The sequence below is a fragment of the Ursus americanus genome, chromosome 17 (genome assembly GCF_024610735.1).
Source record: "Ursus americanus isolate L20-20 chromosome 17, mUrsAme1.1.p, whole genome shotgun sequence".
Taxonomy (NCBI): Eukaryota; Metazoa; Chordata; class Mammalia; order Carnivora; family Ursidae; genus Ursus; species Ursus americanus.
In genome coordinates this window covers 55,251,806-55,271,734 of record NC_142143.1, presented here as the reverse complement: position 1 = coordinate 55,271,734, position 19,929 = coordinate 55,251,806, and the positions used below count along the sequence as shown (strand labels likewise).

The window sequence follows — 19,929 nt, the reverse complement described above, 5'->3', positions numbered from 1 at the left end:
ACAATGCCACTTCATCAAGAATAGAGAAGGCCTTGGTTTCCGTCACCACCGTCCAGAGGCCGTAGAAGATTCAAGCGCAGTGCGCGGGGCTCTACGTGCAATCGGCTCCTCCGGCCCGCCCACCAAAAAAGTGCCACTCTAGCACAGCCTCTGCGGCCTCTCTATCTCTATGATATTCTTTTCCTGTTTCCTGATGTTGCATGATGGGAGAAATAGTCTACTTTCCCCGGTATGTGCCCCGAGAAAGACCCAGTTCAGAACTCCATTTCCCGGCGTGCATCGCGGCGGACGCTCTATTCACAGGCAGGAGGCCGGTTCCGGTTGCATCAGCGTGGGATCCACGGCGAGATGAGACTGTTCGTGAGCGAGGGCGCCCCGGGGAGCCTGCCCGTTCTGGCCGCGGCGGGCAGGGCCCAGGGCAGAGCGGACCTGCTTATCAGCACCGTAGGCCCCGAAGGTAGTGGGGCTGGTGCTGGCGGGCGGTGGATGAGGGGGGCGGGACCGAAAAACACGCCCGACATCCCTCCCGCAGTTGTCTTCTCCAAACCTCCGCCCCCCACCACGCACTCCCGTCCGCCGCCTCCCCCGTTATTCTTGGTCAGCCCATCCCTCTTCTCCCCGTCACATCTTTCATTAATTGCTTCCCTTAATTACCCTCGGCATACGCCATCCCTCATCTCTAGGCTCCTCCCCCCATCTTCCCGTATCCCGCCTCACTCCAGCGAACCTCTGTCGTCTTTCCAACTTTCTCCCACACCCGTCAGGCTCCTCCCGCCCCCATACTCTCTAGTTATTCATCGGCGTCCCCAGGCACCCCTTTATTGTTCTTAGGAAACCCTGCTCTCTTCTAAAACAGACACACATTCACTCCTTTCGGTTTACCTCTTCCCAGCCATTTGTTTGGGTGCCTCTTAAAAGTAGTTTTCTTGTCAGTTCTCCCAGTTCCTTAGATCATTCGGTAACTCTCGTTGTTTCAGTGTCTGGCGGCAGCACTGTCCCAATACCACCACCACCACCGCTCTGCAATGCCCATCTGTTGCTTCCAACTGGCGGTCTCAGCTGAACACCTGCTAGTCTATCCAGCTCGTTCTGGACCCACCCCCTTGCAGTGGTCCTATCCAGAAATCTTTCCAGTGTCTTTCTTCTCTTTTTCCCTGAACAATGCGAAGTTGTCCTTCTAAGTTAACAAAGTTTTTTTTTCTTTCTTTTCCTTGTTTTTTTCACTTTTTTCACTCCCCTGCATCAGAGTGTGTGGTCCCGTTCCTGACCCGGCCTAAGGTCCCTGTCTTGCAACTGGATAGTGGCAACTACCTCTTCTCCACTAGTGCAATCTGCCGGTCAGTATTGGTCCTTAAGGCAGGGAGGTGGCTGAATAAAAGCAGGCCTTACTGTCCACTGTGTGGCTTTATTTGTAACCACTGCTTCACTGTGGGGGGAGAAATAGGCTAGACAGAAGGGTCCCTCTAATTCCGCCTGCTGTTGCTGTCTCCCTGGGCAGATACTTCTTTCTGTTATCTGGCTGGGAGCAAGATGACCTCACCAACCAGTGGCTGGAATGGGAAGCTACGGAGCTGCAGGTGGGCTTGAGACATGGGGGCTGGCAGGCAGGCCCTTGCTCTGTATGGCCATCCTGACCTGTGTCCCCCACATTTTAGCCAGCTTTGTCTGCTGCCCTGTACTATTTAGTGGTCCAAGGCAAGAAGGGGGAAGATGTTCTTGGCCCAGTCCGTAGAGCCCTGACTCACATTGACCAGAGCTTGAGTCGTCGGAGCTGTCCTTTCCTGGCTGGGGTGAGTTGGGTTCTGAGATGGGGATCAGGGAAAATTATATAAGAACCAAGATGGAAGGCTGTATTCAGACTGCAAAACCCAACACTGCCACTTGGTAGCAGTGTAATCTTGAAAGATCACCAGATTCTAGTCCTCAAGTATTTTCATTTTTGAAATGGGGTAATACTGGTAGCCACCTCAGTGGATTATTGTGAGGGTTAAGTGATGTAAATTGACACATAGTAGGTGCTTAGGAAATGTTAGATATTATTGTATGCATGGGAAGAAACATAGTATTTTATCTGTGGACCTTTTTCTTTTCTTTCCTCAACAAAGGAGACAGAATCTCTAGCTGATGTTGTTTTGTGGGGGGCGCTATACCCATTACTTCAAGACCCAGCCTACCTCCCTGGTGAGAACTGTGCATATCACTTCATCCCCGACCCCAGCCCAGGAGCTTGGTGGAGGAATTACAGAATGGGCAACACCAAATTGAAGATCCACTTTGAGGTGTAGCTTGACGGGGCAGTTACAGCATAAAGATGGCTGAGGGAATTGGGGAAGATAACTGGAGAGACTTCATGAAGAAAGGGAGGAGGTCCATTCTTTTTTTTTTTTTTTTTTTTTTTTTTTTAAAGATTTTATTTATTTATTCGACAGAGATAGAGACAGTCAGCGAGAGAGGGAACACAAGCAGGGGGAGTGGGAGAGGAAGAAGCAGGCTCATAGCGGAAGAGCCTGATGTGGGGCTCGATCCTGTAACGCCAGGATCACGCCCTGAGCCGAAGGCAGACGCTTAACCGCTGTGCCACCCAGGCGCCCCAGGAGGTCCATTCTTGCCTGCCTTTTCCAGGTCTTGCTAATTCCCTCTTTTCTCCCGTGCCCACAGAGGAATTGGGTGCCCTGCACAGCTGGTTCCAGACCCTGAGTTCTCAGGAGCCATGTCAGAAAGCTGCAGAGACTGTGCTGAAGCAGCAGGGTGTCCTAGCCCTCCGGCCCTACCTCCAAAAGCAGCCCCAGCCCGGCTCCTTTGAGGGGAGGGCTGTCAGCAATGAGCCTGAGGTGTGGAACAGAGCAGCGGGGTCTCCACAGAGCCTCAGTACCTGGGGGTGCCTTGGAGAGGGACTTTGAGCATGGCCATTAACTCCTTCAGTTGTTGGAGAGCAAGTTTCTTTAGTCTGTGGGCCTCCTCACCTGGTGGGGGATTGTGTCTGCTCTTCACAGGAGGAGGAGCTGGCTGCTCTCTCTGAGGAGGAGATTGCCATGGCTGTAACTGCTTGGGAGAAGGGCCTGGAAAGCTTGCCCCCACTTCGGCCGCAGCAGACTCCTGTGTGAGTAGGCACTGATGAGTGGGCCTTGTTTTGTTTGTTTGTTTTGTTTTTTAGATAGGCTCCACACCAGCGAGGAGTCCAACACAGGGCTTGAACTCATGACCCTGAGGTGGAGACCTGAGCTGATAACCAAGAATCAGACGCTTAAGCGATTGAGCCATCCAGGCGCCCTGGGGCTTGGTTTCCTAAGTGGAAGTTATTGATAGTGCCAGTATCTGTCTGACAGGCCCCCTTCGCTGACTTCTCTAATTTCCGTCTTTTCCTTTGGCACTTTGCACCGCTCACCGCATTGATCGCTGTCACCAGTTATATAACAGAATGCAACCCCCCTGAGGGTAGAACCCCAGGCATGCTCCCCTTTATGTCTGCCGAGGTAGGAAGCACACTCCTAATGAAGAGAGGGTCACAGAATGACACATGAGCACCACACAGTGTGCTCTGGGGCTCTGGGTGCAAGGATGACTGGGTGGAAGACGGGTCGCTTGTGAAGAAGGCTTCCCCGAAGGAACTGAGTTCTCAGCTGGATTTCAGAGAAAATGATGGTGTGCAGTAATAGGGAGCAAAGTTAACGAATGCAGGAGAAATCAGTGAGATCTCTTTTAAGGAAATGAGCTGGGAAACGCTCTAGGAAGTAGTTGGGACCTCTAACTGGGAATATATATTAGCACCTGGGAAGCAGGGGTGAGGTTAACAAGAATCATTTGAGTCTTTGTTAACAGTAGAAATCATGGGACTCTGTGAGCTCTCAGGATGGCCAAGGCTGAAGGACACGGTGAATGATGGGAGCCAGTGATTATAGGTTGAGAATGGTTGGAAAGATCAAAGGCGCCCTGGTGAGGCGTCAGTGCCAAGGAGGGGGTGGATACAGGATGTGTGCAGCCGAGCCGCGGGGTTGAAGCACAGAAAGAGTGGAGCGGATCGAGAGACTTCAGACAGCAGAGTGAGTGGCATGACTAGGCACGAGCTTGGGAAAGTGGAGGGGGAGCGTGGCTAGGAAGGCAGCTGGGAAGACAGGAAGATGGGGTGGCAGGCTGTGAGTACTTGAAACAGTGACAGGAGGTCATGCTTCCATGGGAGGTCATGCACCTGGGAGGAAGGGCAGAGGGCAGTGCTTGGAAAGGATGCTGGGGTGGCTTTGGGAGTCTGGGGGCATGGTGGTTGGACAGAACCAGGAAGAGTTCTGTTGATCCTCAGGAAGTTGGAGCCTGAGAACGAGCTGATGGAAAAGCAGCAGTCACGATAGTAAAGTGAGACAGAGGTCAGTGTGGAATGCGGGTACCTGGCCTTGCTCACTGGCAGGGCCCTGCGCTTTCAACTGTAGGGGGTCTCATGGCTTTTAGGGGGAGTTCACGATCCTTGGTTTCACGTGAGGAAAGACTTCAGGTGTACCTGAGTGTGTGACAGTAGAGCAGGTCTGTGTCTGGGTGTTCTGTGCACTGTTGGTCCCTCTTGACCCTTGCTTCTCCTCCATGGACTGTTGTCTTTCTCCTGCCCTGCCAGGCTGCCTGTGGCTGGGGAAAGGAATGTGCTCATCACCAGCGCGCTCCCTTATGTCAACAATGTCCCCCACCTTGGAAACATCATTGGTTGCGTGCTCAGTGCTGATGTCTTTGCCAGGTAGAGCCAGCTGCTGGGGGAGGGACCTCCTGAGGGAATGGTGGGCCCAAGGGAGTGGAATGCTTCAAGGGTGGAGGCTGGGGGGATCCCAGAGGCATGGGAGGGGCCGAGATGGGGCCCCTGTGATTACCATATGCCTTCCAGGTACTCCCGCCTCCGCCAGTGGAACACCCTCTATCTGTGTGGGACAGATGAGTACGGTACAGCGACAGAGACCAAGGCTATGGAGGAGGGTCTGACACCCCAGGAGATCTGTGACAAGTACCATGCCATCCATGCCGACATCTACCGCTGGTTTAATATCTCGTTTGATATTTTTGGTCGTACCACTACTCCACAGCAGACCAAGTAGGTTTTCTCTAATCAGGCAGACGTGGAGGGTGAACACTGGGGCTGGGGGCAATGAGAATATCCTGGAGACAGAAGGAACCAGAAGTGTTGTTTAGGCATTCCCCCGCTAAACTTAGGGTCTGACTATTGCCCTGAAATGGATCCCAAGCATGGGGATTCCATGGATGCGGAAGGCTGCCCAGGGGCTGAGGGAGTGGCGAGGAAGGGAAGAGACAGGATTTTGGCTCATGGGAAGTATCTGCCTTGCCTCTGCACCACCCTGCTCTTCCCCGGCTGCTCTAGAGTCCTAGGGACGTTCCCTCCCACTCCCTTGCGGGTTTATAAGGGATACGCTCTTTTTTTTTTTTTTTTAAGATTTTATTTATTTATTTGAAAGAGACAAGCGAGAGAGGGAACACAAGCAGGGGGAGTGGGAGAGGGAGAAGCAGGCTTCCCGCTGAGCGGAGAGCCCGACGAGGGGCTTGATCCCACGATCCTCAGATGGTGACCTGAGCCGAAGGCAGACGCTTAACAACTGAGCCACCCAGGCGCCCCAGATAACACTCATTCTTCCTCTGCCTGATACTCATCCTTAATAAAAACTATGTAGTGGACAGGCTGTCAGCATAATAGAGTTAAGCAGTTTAGCAGTTGGACTAATTTTGATTCTGGGACGTATTAAAAAAGAGTACAGTCCTGTCCTTTTAGAGATTTGTGTGAGCGAAGAGTCCAAAACTGTTAAGTTTGTATTTGACAAACATAAATTCTGGAGCGTTGAGGGAAGAGTTTGTGTGGAAGTTGGGGAGTATGTATGAGGGGTCTGGGTCATCCAGTAAGACTCCCTTAAGACGACTAGATGGCCTTGGCCTTGAGGGGCCTTCTGCCTGATTTCTGCAGCACTGGGACTGACGTGGGGCCTGGGTGGAGTGACCCAAGGGAAGGGTGCACCACTTTCTCGGACTTCCTCTGACTGGGCCGTCCCCTGTCCCTGACTCCCCTTGCTAGAATCACGCAGGACATCTTCCAGCGGTTGTTGACCCGAGGTTTTGTGCTGCAAGATACTGTGGAGCAGCTGCGGTGTGAACGCTGCGCCCGCTTCCTGGCTGACCGCTTTGTGGAGGGCGTGTGTCCCTTCTGTGGCTACGAGGAGGCCCGGGGTGACCAGTGTGACAAGTGCGGCAAGCTCATCAATGCCATTGAGCTCAAGGTGAGAGGGGGGTCTCATAGGAGGAGAAGGTGGGAAGGAAGGAAACAGTTTCTATTGTTCAGGGACTCCCAGGCTGGTCCCATTGAGGATTTTTGTTTTAGCATTCAGGGCCTTTCACCAGTGCTTTTTTTTTTTTTTGGATAAGATTTCACTTATTTGAGAGAGGGAGAATGAGCAAGGGAGGGAGAGGGAGAAGCAGACTCCCTGCTGAGCAGGAGCCCAGGGTGGGGCTCGATCCCAGGACCCTGGGATCATGACCTGAGCTGAAGGCAGATGCTTAACTGACTGAGCCCCCCAGGCGCCCTCACCAGTGCCTCTTTTTACCCCATCTTATCGTTCGGTTCGTTGGCTGCTTGCTGAGCGTTTGCGACGTGCCTAGCATTGTGCCAGGAAGTAGCCGAGATGAGGGCACGCTTGCCTACCTTTGCTCCTGATCTGCATTTGTTCACTGGTTCTCTCTCTCTTCCATAAACACGTCTCCTCCTCTCTGTGTTTACTCATCGGCTAACTTATTCTTTCATTTATACAACACATGTTTTTTGAGTCCTTATGATAGGGTAGTCACTGGGGACTGCTGGCGGTGTTAACAGTGAATAAGACAGGTCTTTATCCAGTGTGGGGAGGAGACCAACCCTAAAGACGAGAGCGTACATATAGGAGAAACTGCCGGGAGGCTGTGACAGTGGCTTCTGGGGAAAGATTGTAGCCAGGTGATTAGGGGAGGCTTGTCAGCGGAGGTCACATGTGAACCGAGAGTTTAACTGAAGAAGGAGAAGGAGCAAGCCGGGCAATGAGAGGTTGAGAATGTTCCAAGCAGAAGGAGCAGGAAATGCGAAGGCGCAAGGCGGCAAGCAGCTGGAAAGGCAGAAGGGAGAAGGCCAGCATGGCTGTAGCACAGTGAGAGGGAGCCTGGATTGAGATGAGGTCAGAGAGGTCAGCGGTGACCAGATGACCAGGGCCTAGTAAGCCATTGTGGCAGCTGGATGGTAGGCTGCTCCGTGGAAAGTGGGTGGGAAGAAAGAAGAGAGAAGGTGGGGAGACCAGTTTGGAGGCCGGAGTGGTAGCTCAGAAATGGGATGAGAGGTTGGACTAGATTAGTAACAGCAGAAATGCGGAGGGAAAAAAGATTTGAAATAGATATCGGAGGCAGACTCTGTAGAAATGGATAGGTGAATTCGGGGTGAGGCGAAGTCAAGAAAACGACTTGTAAGATTTTGGCTTGAGCAGCTGGGGTAGACAGTACGTCTACGAACACGGGCAGGCTTGGATGAAGGACAGGCGTCCTGGTGGAGTGCGGGGGTGCGGTTGTGTTTGATCAGCTCGCGGTGCCTGGTAAGACACCCACGCGGAGGCGTTAGGTGGGCGGTTGGAGACAGGCTTGTACGGGTCAGGACAGAGGTCCTGAGAGTTCTCATTGCTCAGCTGCGGAAGCGCAGGCACCTGGCTGGCTCAGTCCGTAGAACTTGCGCTGCTTGATCTCAGGGTAGGCCATGAGTTCGAGCCCCACGTGCGGCGTGGAGCCTACTCAGAAAAGGTTCAAAAGCCCAGATCAAAAACTCACTGGGAAGCTTTCATTGATTGGCCACCATTGATTGACTACACCCCTCCCCCACTGTTGAGTCCTCTTGCTGTCACGTGCCAGTGTTTGCATAGCCAGTGTGTCGTGAAAGTAAGTATTTCTTGACATTTTGCTTGGGGCAGATCTCCTGGGACCCGCTCTCCCTAACATGATTGTAACTTCCTCAGGGAGAGGAACCGTGTGTCTCTGCTCTTTCCTCCCCTCGCGCAGCCCCGTAGAGCGCAGTGCTCTCTACTTAGCCTGTGCTTAGAGAATGCCTTTTCCTATTCTTTGCAGCCATGGGACAGAGTCAGGCGACTGACTAACAGATGTTATGCTCTGTGGACTTGAGTCTTCCAGGTCGCAGAAGGCCCAAGGAAGCATGAAGCTCAGGGGGATGGCAGGCTGGGGCGCTCATCCCTGTGCGCGTCTCCCCTTGCCCGTGCTACTCCCCTGGCCTGAAGTCCTGATCCTGTCTCACCTTGGCTCTCCCCTTCCTTTGAATTTCCCTTCACAGAAGCCTCAGTGTAAAGTCTGCCGGTCGTGCCCTGTGGTGAAATCCTCTCGGCACCTGTTCCTGGACCTGCCCAAGGTAAGTGGGCCTTTGCCTCAGGCTAGTCTGCGCAGCCTCTTTGACGCCTCTGCCTCAGCCACAAATCTGTACCAAGCCATGCTCAAATGTTTTTCGTTTCCCTTTTAAAAATATATAGGCTTATTGTAAAAAAGGCATAACAGATAAAAAGAGAGTGCAGGGCCCAGGCCCATTCCCCAGACGTATTGACGACTGCTCGTTTTCTTTGGTGTCTATTCAGAAATGACAAATGCATACCAAAGTATTTTCATATCTTTTTTCTTTTTTTTTTTTTTTTAAAGATTTTATTTATTTATTTGACAGAGATAGAGACAGCCAGCGAGAGAGGGAACACAAGTAGGGGTAGTGGGAGAGGAAGAAGCAGGCTCATAGCGGAGGAGCCTGATGTGGGGCTCGATCCCATAACGCCGGGATCACGCCCTGAGCCGAAGGCAGACGCTTAACCGCTGTGCCACCCAGGCGCCCCTTCATATCTTTTTTCTAATACAAAGTAGATCATGGCATTCATATTGTTCTGCACTTTCTTTCTTTTACTTTAAAACATGTTGTGACTGGATTTTCCACATTAGTAGATTTGTGTCCTTTTTTAACTTTGGAAATAATTTCAAGTTCACAAAAAGAGCTGCAAGAATAGACAGTTGCTAGATCAAAGAACCTCATGTACCCATTATCTAGGCTCACTAGTTGTGAAGATTTTGCTCTATTTATTTTAGCATATTCTTGCTCTTTCCACAGATGCATGTACATACAGAGCCTCTTTAGTCTCTTTTTCTAAAAAGATTTGTTTGTTCAGAGAGAGGAGCGTGTGTGCATGCAGTGGGGAAGGAAGAGTCTTAAGCAGACTCCTGAGCATGGAGCCTGAGGGGGGGCTTGATCCCAGGACCCTGGGATCATGACCTGAGCCGAAGGCCGACATTTAAGCGACTGAGCCACCCAGGCATCCCTTACTTAATCATTCTTATCCTGAACCATTTTTCATGAAGCTTCTCCAACTCTACGACCCCTACACATATGCCCTTCTCCTTTGCTCATTTATTAGTTACCCACTATCAGTGTGGGCTCATGGATTCCTGTTGTTTTCTGTGGCTTATAATTCATTCCTGTCATGAATTTTTTTCATGTTCAAATTGTCCCTTATTTGGCCAGCGGGGGCCTCTTTAAGATCATTTCTCTGTGTGTTTTTGACATCTTCCACCTTTTTCTAAGTGTTTCCTTATTTTCTGGCATAACACGATATCTATGTTCATCTCTTCCAGCCTCAGAATCAACCATTTCTCCACAAAGCCCTGGTTCATTTCAGTAAAGAACAGTATTAGAGACCCAGATTGAGGTGTGCTCATTGCTACTGGGATGTCTTTGCTTCCTGGCCCTTCCCGCAAAAAGAGTTAGGCGTTCATTTGAAGTTCATACTAACACGTGCGATTCCAGTCCATCCATACAGGGGTCTTCCTGACCTTCCCTTATTTCATGTTTATATCTCCCATCTTCCACAGTAAGTACCCTGGCCCCTGACCTTTACTCATTTGCTCAGTCCTACAGTACACCTAAAAATAATTTCAGAATTGCTTCACCCATACCACTGCCAAAAACCTGCTAAAACAGAGTTTGGGGTTTGTTGGCAGCCTTGCCCCTTCCCCCGGCTGAGGCTATATAATCAGGTAGCGTGTTCAAAATTGTTTTAGCTTAGCTTTTTTCCCCCTTCAGTGTGTTTTTTTTACTGAAATAAGTTAATAAGTTTGATTCATTTGCTTTTAGTTTTTTGCCCTCTCCTTGTCCTTGTTAATCTTATTTTTTGAATAAGGAGAACATCAGTCTTTTAAAAAATAAAAACCATACAAAAAGGTATACTGAGAGAAGTGTCATTCCCTTTCCTGTTCATGCCACCTTGTTCTCCCATCTCCTGTAGTTAATCAGCTCTGTCTTCGGTTTTATTCTTAATGTGTTTATTTTTATAAACATACATATAAAGAAAAGCAGGTGTGTGTGTGTTTTCTTATTTCCTCTTCTCACTCGAAATACAGCATTCTGGGTGTATACTCTTGTGCGTTTTGTTTTTCACCTGACAGTACCTTCTGGAAGTCACTCCGTATCAGGTCATAGGTAGCCTTATTCGGTCAGTTTTTAACAGCTGCATAATACTCCATTCAATGTAGGTACTATACTTTATTTAACCTGTTTCCTAGGATTAGCATTTAGGGAGTTTCCAGTAAATTGTGGTGAAAAATAATGCTGTAGTGAGTAAGTTCGTGCTTATGAATTTTTGTGCTGTTGGAAGTGTGTCTTCAGAATAAATTCCTTAAAAGTGATCCCTTGCACACGTAGTTCATCGCCAGCTTTTGCTCAGTAGGTGTTGTTACATTTTGCCTTCTTACCAGCGTGGCGTGCAACTGTTTCCCCGCAGCCCTCCCCGTAGAGCTATCGTCAGGCTCCAGAAGCTATGGGATTGATGAGCGTAAACCACATGAACCATCCCTTCCAACAGATTTATCTTTGTTTTTCTGCTTATAAAATAAAAGTGAAATAAGCTTGTTTCTAAAATTTCATGTAGAAATACGGTATAAAAGTAGATGTTCCACATAATCCCATCTGAGAATACAGCACTGAAACATATTTTTCTTGACAACTTTTTGGAGCTTCTGTTAATCTGTATGTTATTACTTATTTTTTATGATAGGGTTGTATCATGTATTATTTTGCGGTTTGCTTTACTTAAACGTATCTTGGAGATGTTTACCTGTCAGTACGTACAGACCTAACTCACTCTCTAATGGTCTCATAAGTATTTCATTGTACTGATACACCATGTTCCTTTAAACTCTGCTGAACCATGGGGAGTGGGTTGCAGTTTTTTTGCTATGATGAACATGTACTTCTTATATACACATCCATGCACTTTTGTGTATTTCTATTGCAGAAATTCCTAGCGATGGAATTGCTGTGTCAAGATCCTGAGTCTTTTAATTGTATGTCGCCAGACTACTCCTGAGAGGTTGTACATATTTATCCTTATGCAAACCATGTACGAGACTGCCCTAAATCAGCTCTCACTTTCTCTGCCATCTCAGCTGGAAAAACGACTGGAGGAGTGGTTGGGGAAGACATTGCCTGGCAGTGACTGGACACCCAATGCCCGGTTCATTATTCGGTCTTGGCTTCGGGATGGCCTCAAGCCACGCTGCATAACCCGAGATCTCAAATGGGGAACTCCTGTACCCTTAGAAGGCTTTGAGGACAAGGTAAAAATCCTATGCTTTATTCATATGTCATATTACAGTGCTTTTGGGTTGAGACCCTGAGCTAGTAGAATAGACTGTTGATTATGTCTTGCTTCAGTTGGAGACTGGGTTGGTGAGGTTCTCCCGGTGTTCCTTCATCCTAGTCTGTCTCCTTCCTCCTGGCCCTCCAGGTATTCTATGTCTGGTTTGATGCCACTATTGGCTACTTATCCATCACAGCCAACTACACAGACCAGTGGGAGAGATGGTGGAAGAACCCAGAACAAGTGAGCAGTTCTTGGTTAGCCTGTCCATGGGGAGAGTGCATGCGTTGGGGTGCTTAGGGTTGGGTATCCGATCTTTCTTGGGCCTTTGAAAATCATCTCAGGAGCTTCGTTTCCCACCTGTATTCTGTAGGTGAACCTGTATCAGTTCATGGCCAAAGACAATGTTCCCTTCCACGGCTTAGTTTTTCCTTGTTCAGCTTTAGGAGCTGAAGACAACTATACTTTGGTCAACCACCTCATTGCTACAGGTACCCTGGAAGACTGAAGGTGGGGAAGTTCTTAGGGAATGAGGGCTGAGGCAGTATTTGGAAGAAGATCCTGGAGAAGAGGTGCTAGATCTTGAGTTAGGAGTTGAATTGAAATAGGAAATCATTAGAACATGAGAACTCAACCCAGAAGAAGGGAACAAGAGCCTAAAAAAGCAAAAGTCTGAAGCTAAAATTTTGTAATGGGTAGAAGTAAAGGGAAAAAAGGCTAAAATGGGGAGGAAGAGATCCCCAAGTTCTTTGCAGGCCCATACTCAAGAAGTGTTGCTGGACACCCATAGTTGAGTTTGAGGGAGAGGAAGTGTTAGTGGGTCAGAGAGGGGAAGGTGTGATTTGAGCACATGGTTCTCATTCTACTTCTCTGTCCAGAGTACCTGAATTATGAGGATGGGAAATTCTCCAAGAGCCGGGGCGTGGGAGTGTTTGGTGACATGGCCCAGGACACAGGGATCCCTGCTGACATCTGGCGCTTCTATCTGCTATACATTCGGCCCGAGGGCCAGGACAGTGCCTTTTCCTGGACAGACATGTTACTCAAGAATAATTCTGAACTGCTTAACAACCTGGGCAATTTCATCAACAGGTGGGACTTGAGGGGGTGGAGTGGGGTAAGAGCAGATGAGCTGGGGGCAGGGCGGGGTGGTGGCTAGCTCTGCTCCACTAGGCGGGAGAGATGGAAGAGATGGGGGTGCCGAGAAGGCAGGAATGAGGAGGAGCTGTGAGGGATGGGGAGGATAATGTGGAAAGTGGATTTCTATCAATTGGTACCTGATCCTAGAACATAGTCGGGTATGTTTGCTTGGGTGAAGTCAGTTGTACAGGTGTGATTTAGCAAAGCTGGTCACAAAATGAATTTTTGCCAATTGTTGGGTTTGTTTGTTTTTTTTTTTTTTTTTTTAGAGATTTTATTTATTTGTGAGAGAGAAAGAGAGAGAGCAGGAGATGGGGGAGGGTCAGAAGGAGAAGCAGACACCCTGCTGACCAGGGAGCCCGATGCGGGACTCGATCCTGGGACTCCAGGATCATGACCTGAGCCGAAGGCCATCGCTTAACCAACTGAGCCACCGAGGCACCCGCAAATTGGTTTCCTATTAACATTCCTTATAGAATTGGAAATGTGTTCTCTCCTAGCAAAAAAGTTTACTTGCAGACCTTTAGAAAGGTCTGAAGAAAGGGGTTATTTTAGTGTAGGAGTAGGAGACGTTTACTGTATTTGGCGGTGGGGGGGCGGGGTTGTTACTTTAGGCTCACGCTCCATTATTGGTGTCTCTCTCAGCTCTTCGGAAGTCTAAAGAAGTGTACTCCATGGCTACCCATCCTTTCAGATTTGGTTGTCAACTGCATTTCAGAGTATTGGATAGCAAGTTACATATGTTTCGACTTCATCATTCTTTGTATTGATTTCTTAAAATGGACGTTTAACTTTATCAGGTTTCTTATTAGGGGAGAGAGAGAACAAGGAATGAATTTGTTAAGCTTTGCCTTCTAGCTTGAGGGAGCTAGGACAGTTCTGAGAGAATGGAGAATTACGAAAATCAGGTCATTTTTAATTTCTAGGAGGAGAGTGGGCAGTAATTCCTCTTTTCTCTTCCCTCTCTTTCCTGACTCCCATCAAGAGCTGGGATGTTTGTGTCTAAGTTTTTTGGGGGTTATGTGCCCGAGATGGTGCTTACTTCGGATGATCGGCGCCTGCTGGCCCATGTCACCCTGGAACTCCAGCACTATCACCAGCTGCTGGAGAAGGTTCGGTAAGTAACCTGCACCATGGTCTCATCTCAGTGATCTGTGCTGGCATGTTGAGAGCCACGTACTGGTCCCTCTGGGACTTTAACTTGGCCCACCCCCTCCCTGCCCAGGATCCGGGAGGCCTTACGCAGCATCCTCACCATCTCTCGCCATGGCAACCAGTACATTCAGGTGAACGAGCCTTGGAAGCGGATTAAAGGCAGCGAGGCTGACAGGTAAGCTTGGCTACAGGAGCAAAGTGGCGGTGGGCTGTGTCCTCCTGGCAAGTCTAGACTGATGTCTCTTCTTCCCCAGGCAGCGGGCCGGGACAGTGACAGGCCTGGCAGTGAATGTAGCCGCCTTGCTGTCCGTCATGCTGCAACCTTACATGCCCACGGTCGGTGCCACCATCCAGGCCCAGCTGCAGCTGCCACCCCCGGCTTGCAGGGTCCTGCTCACAAACTTCGTGTGCACCTTACCAGCCGGACACCAGATTGGCACAGTACGTCCGAGGGCTGGACGGGCCGGCCTCTGAGCATTCCTGCCTTTGCCATGCAGTCTTTGGGGTGAGGTCAGAGAACTTGGACATAGGACTCTCACAGCCGTTCTCTGAACCCCTGCTGCACTCCTCCCCACCCTGTACTTAGAAAGTCCTTGGTACTTGCTCACAAGCCCAGTGTCTAGCTCATATGCCCTCACCACTCTTTATGCCAGAACTTGGCATGTAAAACTAATGGGTCTCCAGTGATGTTTGAAGAAACACCACCATCCCGTGGTCTCCATACTGCCAACAGGCAGTGAGCAGGGAGAATACAGAATAGCCATTTCCTCTTTGACACGAGAGGATAAAGTAAGTTCACCTCTAAACCCTGACGTCAACCTAGCATCCTTAAATAGTTTAGTCTTGGACCTTATTAATACTTTCGGCTTTCAGGGTGAGTGCCAGTGTTTTATCTGGATTCTTTATTGAAATCGGCAGGTATTTGCTCATTTGTTTCTTCTGAAACGTGGAGCTCCTCAGTGTCAGTGACTGAGGAGAGAGAGGGCCTCTGTATAGTCTGGCAGAGTTTCTCCCCCATCAGTGAATGATTATGGAATTCTTTCTTCACAGGTCAGTCCCTTATTCCAAAAACTGGAAAATGACCAGATTGAAACTTTGAGGCAGCGCTTTGGCGGGGGCCAGGTGAGAAGCTTTGACTGCGCTGTCACCCAGCAGGAGCCCCAGTGTCATCTCCGTGGTGTCCCTAAGTAGTTCTCAGTACTTTTTCCATCTTCTGGTCCTGCTGCTTCCTTCCTTAGAGTAGTTCTTTCCTGTCTTAGCAGCAGGAGCCCTTGGAGTGAGGGGTCCTCACTGTCCCGAGCCATCCCGTGAAACCGAGGCTGGGGGCTATTTACAAAGCAGGTGGTAACTCTGTTGTCGTTCTCCAGGCCAAAGCACCCGCCACGCCAGCAGTTGTAGAGGCTGTGGTGACAGCTGCACCGCAGCAGGTACAAATGCTGATGGATGAGGTGACAAAACAGGTGCGCGGTGGGAAGCCCTGCGGGAGAGCAGAAAAGCCAATCCTAATTAGGCTCTTTCTGGTCTCACCACTGTTCTTCCCCCACCCGGTCTTCTCTTAGGGCAACATTGTCCGAGAACTGAAAGCACAAAAGGCAGACAAGAACCAGGTTGCCGCCGAGGTGGCTAAGCTCTTGGATCTGAAGAAACAGTTGGCTCTAGCTGAGGGGAAACCCCCTGAAACCCCTAAAGGCAAGAAGAAAAAGTGAAAGTGAGAACCTGGCTCATAGAAAGTCACTTTAATGGATATGGACAGTAATAAATAAATGTACAATCTCTATATACATGCTGAGACCCTTTCCTGTTGTCTACCCCACGCTTTCCCCCCTCCCGAATAGGTGGGGTCACATCATTGGCACTGGAGAAGATGGTCAGCAGCCACTTTTGTGAAAGGTAGGTAGTGGACCGAGGGGGAAGTGATGGTCCCAACTGTTCATGCTTGGTGCAGATTAACCATTCGGTCAATGAGAGCTCGGCGAGTCGCCTCTACTTCTCTGGTCAGGCGCTCGATTTCCTGCTTGAGCCGTTCATTCTCTTCAGCTAGTTGTGCCACTTTCCTTTCATTCTCTTGTTCTTTCTCCTTCATGCGTTGCTTTCCAGCCCCAGCTGGGGACTGGCCACTCTGTTTCCGTTTCCTGGGTCTTCTTTGGTCTTCCTCTTCTTCCTCCTGAGCCGGGGAGCTCTGACTGGAATCCGGAGAGCGAGGGCTCTGAGAGGTGTTCGTGACCTCTGCTGGTCCTGGCTCCTCAGTCAGCCAGGCCAGGGAGGCAGGGTCAAGAGTGGTGAAGGTTTTTGATTCTTCCTTCAAGAGAATGAGGAAAGGTAGGGTAGATATTAGTTGAGAAGGGAAAGGAAATACCCCCCCCCAAGGTTTAGGCATAGCATTCTCACCTCCTTGTTTCCAGGGGGTGAAACATAGGTACCCCCATTTTCATCTGAGGACAGCACCTCTTGCAGGTCCTCATACCAGGCTTCCAGCTCCCAGCTGGACAGTGTCCCGAAGGAAAAAGGCAATGATTCAGCTGCCATCTCTGCAGTTGGATCAGGCTCTGGAAAAGGACATACTCAGGATGGGGGGTCAGGGGTGGGAGGAGAAGAACTCCACAAAGCAGTCAGATAGTCTGGCAAAGTGGCCTGGTACCTGTTTGCAGATCCAGTTTTACTGGAACAGAACCACATTCATTTATTTACATTATTATTATTTATGGCTGCTTTCATGCCGTAAGAGTGGAGACCTCAGCATCCAAAATATTTACTGTTTGGCCCTTTAAAAATAATCAATTGGTCTATACTAATATTCCATCTTTACTGCTTTTGCCCGACATTTGAAGCAGCATGGGTCTAGAATATACATTCTTATGGGATCCTGGTAAAAGTTCTCAGCCTCTCTTGGGGAACTCTGTTGGTAGTTTCCAGGGGGCAATTATCAGACCATCTTGTGTTCCTTTCTCCTCCCATGTGGGGAGTCCTTTGTGAGTCTAACCTTGATGGGGACTGATGTCTGGTAAGACCAATTATCTCTGTTGGGGCTGACTGCTCACTCAGCCAGCTTTCAATTAGGACATGCTCTAAGAATAGTGATTTGGTCACCTAGTTAGGGGCAGGCCAGGAAGATGGATGTGGCCCGTCAGCAAAGTCTGCTTAGATTCAAACCCTCCTATCTTCTCTAGGTGTTTTCCTAACTTATTAGGGCCCCAGTACAGGGACCCTAAGCAGCATCTCTTAGGAACTGGTTTTGGGAAAAGGATGGTGAAGTTTACCTGCTCTCAGGTGTGGTGATGTATGAAGATACACTTCCTTCTGGAACACTGTGGGGATCAAAGATAGATGTCAGCCATTTTTGGAAGGGAGAGAGGCAGCTCCTTTTATCTCCAGCCTCCTATTGGTCTTTCCTCACTTCCTGTCTTATAGGGTGTGGACAGTCAGTGGTCCCTGCAGCCATTTCCAAGGACAGAGGAGAGCCTGACCTTTACTTTCAGTTGCTGACATTGATAGTCCCAATTACATAATAGAAAAGTCATGGCCAATTCCACTTCCTCTAAATTCAAGGTAGGCCTCAAACCTGCCAGGGTAAGGACTGGACTACAGGCAAGGGAACAAATCAAGTGGTATTTTCCTAATTCCATTCGCACACACTGACATCCTCTAAATGCACATTTCCAGTCTCTTCTCTCCTGGGACCTCCAACTATGTTACCTAATTGCTTACTTGAATCTCCTTTTGGATGTCTACAAAGCATCTCAGATTTCGTAGGTCCAAAGACAAATCCTGCTCATCTTCCCCTTCCATGGTCTTTCCATCTCAGTAAATGGCAACTCTACTTGCTTAAGCCAAAAGCCTTAGTATTGTCCTTGATTCTTCTCTCACACCCCGCAATTCAAACCACCAGCTAAATTTTTAAACTCATTCTTCAAAAACCCAGAACCCAGGGGCACCTGGGTGGCTCAGTCATTATTGTCTGCCTTCGGCTCGGGGCGTGATCCTAAGGTCCTGGGATCGATCCCTGCATCGGGTTCCCTGCTCTGCTGGGAGCCTGCTTCTTCCTCTCCCACTCCCCCTGCTTGTGTTCCCTCTCTTGCTGGCTCGCTCTCTGTCAAATAAATAAAATCTTTACAAAACAAAAAACAAACAACAAAAAAAAAACCCAGAACCCAGTTTGCATTGTTCTCAGTCTAGATCAAGTTACTATCCTCTGTTGGATTACTGCAGATCTCCCAGTTTCTGCTCTTGCCACCCCTCCCCAGGTGTGTTCACCACAAAGAGCCAGAGTGAGCCTTTAAAAACTTAAGTCAGGTCCTGTCATTCTGTTCAAAACCCTTCAGTGACTTCTAATTTCACAAATATTAAAGGCTAAGGTCCTTAAAGTGGCTTAGCAGGCGTCACACGATCTACTTTCCTGCTCTGGATTTTTCATTGACCACTCTTACTCTAGTCCAGCCAGCTGGCTGCCTGTTGCCATACTCCCACCTTAGGACCGCTGTTCTTGCTGTTCCTTCTGGAAAGCTCTTCATTCCACATTATCTGTACAGCTTACTCCCTTGCCTCTTTTTAGATTTTTCGTTTAAATGTCACCTCAGTGAAAGCATCCCTAGCCACCCAAGGTAAAACTATAACCCCCACCCTGAGCATTCGCTACCCTTCCATGCTTTGGTTTTCTCCATGGCATTTATGTATTTGTTCACTGTGCACCTTTCCCACTGAAATGTAAGCTCTGTGAGAGCAGAGATTTTCTTGTTCATGGATGTATCCTGGGCCTAAAAATGCAGTGGCACGTAGTAGGTGCCTGATAAGTAATTTGTTAGGAATGAATGGGTAAATTCTCCTCAGTCTCTTATAGGGAAGGGAGGAGGTAGCCCAGAGGCAGAGCAGCAGCTGCCTATCCCTGGGGACTGGAGATGCAATATCGCCCAGAATGTTTCTCTTCAGGGCTGTCCTCCCTGGGGAGCCCTCTTTGCCTTCCAGTGTATGGGATGCTGCTTTCATCAGCAGTGGAGCCGGAGGCCAGAGGGCTGCAGGGCCAAACAGGGGGCTGGCCTGATGCAACGGTTACACAGAGATGATTATTAGACAGGACAGGGCAGCAGGGACCTATCTCAGGGGAAGGACTATACACCGGGGAGACCCCAAATGGCTTCCCACACTTAAGAGATCCAGGATGCTCTCGTGCAGGAGGCCCAGGGACCTCTGGGGGAATGGGAAAACCCTTCTCTGCTCCCTATCCATCGGCACCCCTCCTCCCAAAGTCTTGAGTCAATCTCCTTAAGGTTCTCTTCTCGGTTAGGGTGTGGAATGGCTGTCCTGTGGAGGATCCAGGAGCCCCAGCTACCGACGTGGCCACTCTGGCCCCGAGACGCTGGGGCTGAGACAGGATTGGGGGTGGGGTGCCGTTCGCTGGTGGTAAAGCGGCGGCAGCCGCGTGAGCCATGGTCACCCAGGCGTCTCGGCGTGGGGGAGTGTCCTGCTGCCCCGCCTCCCACCGGACAGGCCCAACGAGGAGGCCTGGGGTCAGCAACGGAAGAGAATCAATCTCCTGAGGGCATCCGGACCCCTTGGCCCAACGGCACAGAGCAAGCCCGATGCTCCGCGCAGGGGTTGGGTGACGCTATCGTCCGAAGGGAGAGAGGTCTGTGAGCACCACTCCTGAATAAAGGAGGCTCCCCATCCCTACCTCGGACTGTCACTGACTTCATCGGGGGGAGGGGTGGGGCCACATCCTAAAAAGCAGATGCCCCAACTTTGAGGGGACAACTAGTGTTCCCGAGGATAGGAGGGTAAAAAGTAGATGGGGGATCAGTACTCGCCTCTCTCCTCAGGTTCCGGCTCTGATTTTGGCTCTGTGGCTGCCACCCGCTCATCTTCAACATGATATGCTCTGTGTCTTAGACTCAAGGCTCTGACCCTGGTAGCTCCGAGCACTGATCTTTTAATAAGGCCTTGCCCTCCTCTCAGGGGCGGGTCCGGAAGCTTACCAATC

At 49.7% G+C, this 19,929-nt stretch overlaps 3 protein-coding genes across 4 annotated transcripts; 1 reads left to right on the top strand and 2 right to left on the bottom strand.

Moving 5' to 3' along the window:
• Positions 1 to 286: 286 nt before the first annotated feature.
• On the top strand, positions 287 to 15,739 carry MARS1 (methionyl-tRNA synthetase 1). 2 transcript variants are annotated; one of them, XM_045789754.2, is made up of 21 exons: positions 287 to 457; positions 1,247 to 1,337; positions 1,499 to 1,577; positions 1,656 to 1,790; positions 2,106 to 2,181; positions 2,659 to 2,831; positions 2,994 to 3,100; positions 4,601 to 4,717; positions 4,862 to 5,065; positions 6,053 to 6,254; positions 8,330 to 8,404; positions 11,470 to 11,640; positions 11,811 to 11,906; positions 12,037 to 12,154; positions 12,542 to 12,755; positions 13,789 to 13,920; positions 14,029 to 14,133; positions 14,213 to 14,399; positions 15,009 to 15,080; positions 15,326 to 15,418; positions 15,518 to 15,739. In XM_045789754.2, the coding sequence occupies exons 1-21, from the start codon at positions 349 to 351 to the stop codon at positions 15,662 to 15,664; spliced, it is 2,703 nt and encodes a 900-aa protein (XP_045645710.1). In that variant the 5' UTR covers positions 287 to 348; the 3' UTR covers positions 15,665 to 15,739. The 2 variants fall into 2 exon arrangements, with proteins under 2 accessions (XP_045645710.1, XP_087725153.1); XM_087869027.1 differs by lacking the exons at positions 2,106 to 2,181; positions 2,659 to 2,831.
• Positions 13,044 to 16,484, bottom strand: DDIT3 (DNA damage inducible transcript 3). The gene is made up of 2 exons (XM_087869029.1): positions 16,347 to 16,484; positions 13,044 to 16,257 (listed from the first exon to the last, which is right to left on the bottom strand). Exons 1-2 carry the CDS (start codon positions 16,482 to 16,484, stop codon positions 15,889 to 15,891), a joined length of 507 nt encoding a protein of 168 aa, XP_087725155.1. The 3' UTR covers positions 13,044 to 15,888.
• Positions 16,485 to 17,221: 737 nt separating this feature from the next.
• LOC123787214 (DDIT3 upstream open reading frame protein) lies at positions 17,222 to 19,858 on the bottom strand. Its single transcript, XM_045789757.2, has 2 exons — positions 19,757 to 19,858; positions 17,222 to 17,263 (listed from the first exon to the last, which is right to left on the bottom strand). Exons 1-2 carry the CDS (start codon positions 19,817 to 19,819, stop codon positions 17,222 to 17,224), a joined length of 105 nt encoding a protein of 34 aa, XP_045645713.2. The 5' UTR covers positions 19,820 to 19,858.
• Positions 19,859 to 19,929: the final 71 nt, after the last annotated feature.

Coding starts and splice junctions, on each gene's coding strand:
- MARS1 (XM_045789754.2), top strand. CDS start 349: ATGAGACTGTTCGTGAGCGAGGGCGCCCCGGGGAGCCTGCCCGTTCTG. Junction 8,405..11,469: donor TGTTCCTGGACCTGCCCAAG/GTAAGTGGGCCT, acceptor CTGCCATCTCAG/CTGGAAAAACGACTGGAGGA. Junction 12,756..13,788: donor CTGGGCAATTTCATCAACAG/GTGGGACTTGAG, acceptor ACTCCCATCAAG/AGCTGGGATGTTTGTGTCTA.
- DDIT3 (XM_087869029.1), bottom strand. CDS start 16,484: ATGGCAGCTGAATCATTGCCTTTTTCCTTCGGGACACTGTCCAGCTGG. Junction 16,258..16,346: donor CACCCCCTGGAAACAAGGAG/GTGAGAATGCTA, acceptor ATTCTCTTGAAG/GAAGAATCAAAAACCTTCAC.
- LOC123787214 (XM_045789757.2), bottom strand. CDS start 19,819: ATGTTGAAGATGAGCGGGTGGCAGCCACAGAGCCAAAATCAGAGCCGG. Junction 17,264..19,756: donor GCCGGAACCTGAGGAGAGAG/GCGAGTACTGAT, acceptor TGATCCCCACAG/TGTTCCAGAAGGAAGTGTAT.